We start from the raw sequence: 3,169 nt of genomic DNA, 5'->3' as shown, positions 1-3,169 counted from the left end.
ACGACGCTCAGAAGTCCTCCAACACACTGCGCAAAGGCGTCCTGAATCACAATATCTGTCTCGATGAACGAAAAGGTCCCACTGGAGATCTCAGAGATCGTGTGCAACAATTCAGCATCGTGGTCGGATCCAAACCCGAACGTGTGGATTGGAATCCTGCATGAAGTTGGAAGTAACGACTCGTAATCTGTTCTCATATGGACCCGACCAGGAGCAAGAGTATAATTGTCTTGCCCATCTGACAAGAGCATCATCCCGGAAACCGGGTTCTTCCATCGCCTATCTGTGATCACTTTAGCACCAATCTTCAACCCTTCTGCAATGTTCGTTCCCCCGTCCGCAACTAAAGAGTAAACAGCCTGAATTGCTTCTTGCTTGCCCGTCTCAGACATCAACTTCAGAGGGAAAAGGCGACGAGCAGTGCTAGAGAAAGCCACCACAGAGAGCCTATCAGCCGGCCCGAGATTCTGAATCACAAAAGCCATTGCCCGTTTCAGAAGCTCGACCTTGATTCCCGACATGCTCCCACTCACATCAAGAACCGTGATCAGATCCAGAGGAGCACGTGTATGGCTTCCGCTCCTACCCTCGGCCTTAAGATGGATCAGAACAGCAAACTCCCCACGAGAGGCTGACCTCGGCAATGCAGAGAGTTCAGGAAACAATTTCACATCAAGGGCTTGGCTCTCAACATTCAGATGATGATTCTGAGTTTCTACCTCTCCATGAGGTAAGAAATCATCATCGTCGAAGATCTGAAGCCCGGGCCATCGATGTAAGCTCGGCAAAGTAGAATCATCTCGTGGAGAAGTCAACGGGGAAATCCTGATTCGAGAGTTAGGAGTACTTCCACTGCCACCTACAGGCAGTTGATTCCACTGTGATCTGCATAAAGGGCATATCTTGTTGCCGTGTTTCACGTTCAACGATATACACTGGAAATGGAAAGAATGGGAGCATTCTGCAGTGAAGATGGCTTGCCCTTCTCCCTGTTTGATCTCGGATAAGCATACCGCGCAAGTATTCTGCAGTTTCCACGAGAAAACACAAAGATATTAACCTAAAGTAACGACCTTTAAGGAATCGAAAACATCCTCTGAGCAAAAAGGCACAAGGCCATAAGATATTGCAAGACCAATTCCTATGTTCCATCTCAAGTTCAGGGCTTTGGTTCTTCCTCTAATTCATAACACAGAGAATCTCTCGTCTCTGTCTTAATTTAACATCCAGAGTTTATGTGAAGGAGCATGAAGGGGGATTTACTCAAAGTTGACAAAGATATCCCCTTTGAAGACTTGGAATCGGATAGATTTTATCACGTAATGTCTAAATTAAACAGCAGAGTGTGTCAGAATTCAATCCTAATAGGAAGCAGCAGAGACAAAGATACGATATCGTCTAGCATCTGCTTGGCTCTGTGTGTATATATACTACTATATCTGTATATCACTCATGAACCCTTAACACAAAAAAAGGAGATTAATCATAATCGACCAAACCCGTTAGCTAAGAATTCCAACATCAAACATCTAAAAACTTAAACTTTTGACACAATCAACGAGAAAAGTTGTGATCTTTGGGATTTTCTCAATGTACGAGCGTCGATACACACATGCACGCGTGTAAGTATACACAGATGGGTATATGAACACGAAACCTTGGAGAAGCGGGGACCCGACCCAGATGAGGATTCGGGTCGGGTCGGGTCGCCGAAAACTTCGCCGGAGGGTCTTGCGGCGTCGCCGGCGGACGGAGATGATGGTGATGACGATGAAGAAGAAGAAGAAGAAGAATCATGGAGGGTTTTGGGAAGACTGAGACACTTGTTCAATCCCAAAGCCGATTTCGCTTCTCGCCATTTGTTCGAGCTCCCCATATTTTTTTTGGGAGCAAAACGATTGAAGGGAAAAAAAAACAGAGGGGAATATTTTTTTTCAGGCTTAGTGCTCTCCGATCACGAAAGAAAGCTGATAAAGAAGAAGAAAAGCGACTTGTTCCTCTTTTATATCTTAATTTAGGAGATACGAAATATATTTGGTATCTAATACTATATTATTAGATATATACACACGGTATTGGAGATACAATATTAGATGCGGTATTCGATATACACGGTATTAAAGATATAATTACATATATTTTATCTCTTAATAATATTATTTTATTTATTATTGAATACTTGGGAAAATAAATTAGATTGAAAGACAGAGTGTCTTTATGATTCACCCAATTCCTTCCTTTTGAATCGGAAGTTTAATTGACACGAGAGGGAGTTTGTAGTTACCGTATTTATGCGTAGATTTGGTGATAAAGAACCGAAATTAATTTGGATAAAATACGATAAATTTAGAAAGCAATTATTTGATCAAGCTAATGAAAATGTTCAATAGGTTGAGTTTTAGATTACAGGCTCCAACATGCCATCCATGCGAATGATATTTTTTGAATTTTTTTCTATTATACGAATGTTAAGCTTTGGTTTGGATTATTTTGGCTACCCACATCGAATAATAATTTTTTAATCCGTTTTTAATACAAAACGTACTGAAATTGAATTTTGCTTTTTTGTCCAAATTAAGTGGGTTATAATAATTCATTTCTTGTCCCATTATATCACAAAATACACGAAAACATATGCAGTCAAAGCCCTATAAATAAATACTATCTACCAACTGGTCATGTTTCTTTTTTCTTAATTAAATAAATTTTTATAACTTAATAAAAATTAATAATATGACTATATAATTGTAAACTAATAGAGATCGGTTTCAGGAAATATCAAATTTGTGTAAGGAGTCAGAGGAGTTATTTTTAATGAATCCTTGTGTGCTATTTTATTGTTGCGACTTGGACTAAGTATGCATCCCATTAGGCTTCCTCAAATGAAAATGTAACGTCAAAACAAATATTGCGACACATAAGAATATTGATGATTAAGTAAAATATTTAATGTTTAATGGAAAAAGTCAAATGATTTATTTTTAACATGTTTATCACCAAATTTGAACAGTCGTCGTTTAAATATTTGATATTTGTAATGGGTATTCAAATCTCATGTATCAAAAGGAAATAACTGAATACCGCATCCATCACAATCAAAAAGTCAAAACGATTAAAATATATATATATATATATATATATATATATATATATATATAAAATCAAATAT

General features: G+C 38.3%; 1 protein-coding gene across 1 annotated transcript in view; it reads right to left on the bottom strand.

Annotated features, from left to right (window-relative positions):
• LOC104801519 overlaps positions 1-1,876 on the bottom strand; it is a 3,028-nt gene extending 1,152 nt beyond the window's left edge. Inside the window, exons 1-2 of the mRNA XM_019200939.1 lie at positions 1,658-1,876; positions 1-1,049 (exon numbers count right to left, since the gene is read on the bottom strand). Coding sequence (XP_019056484.1) covers positions 1-1,049; positions 1,658-1,876 — 1,268 coding nt within the window. The remainder of the gene's footprint in view (positions 1,050-1,657) is intronic.
• Between the last annotated feature and the right edge of the window lie 1,293 nt (positions 1,877-3,169).

This window comes from Tarenaya hassleriana, unplaced genomic scaffold, assembly GCF_000463585.1.
Source record: "Tarenaya hassleriana unplaced genomic scaffold, ASM46358v1 Cleome7, whole genome shotgun sequence".
Lineage (NCBI taxonomy): Eukaryota > Viridiplantae > Streptophyta > Magnoliopsida > Brassicales > Cleomaceae > Tarenaya > Tarenaya hassleriana.
The sequence above is the reverse complement of the archived record's forward strand: the minus strand, read 5'-3'. Positions and strand labels throughout refer to the sequence as shown.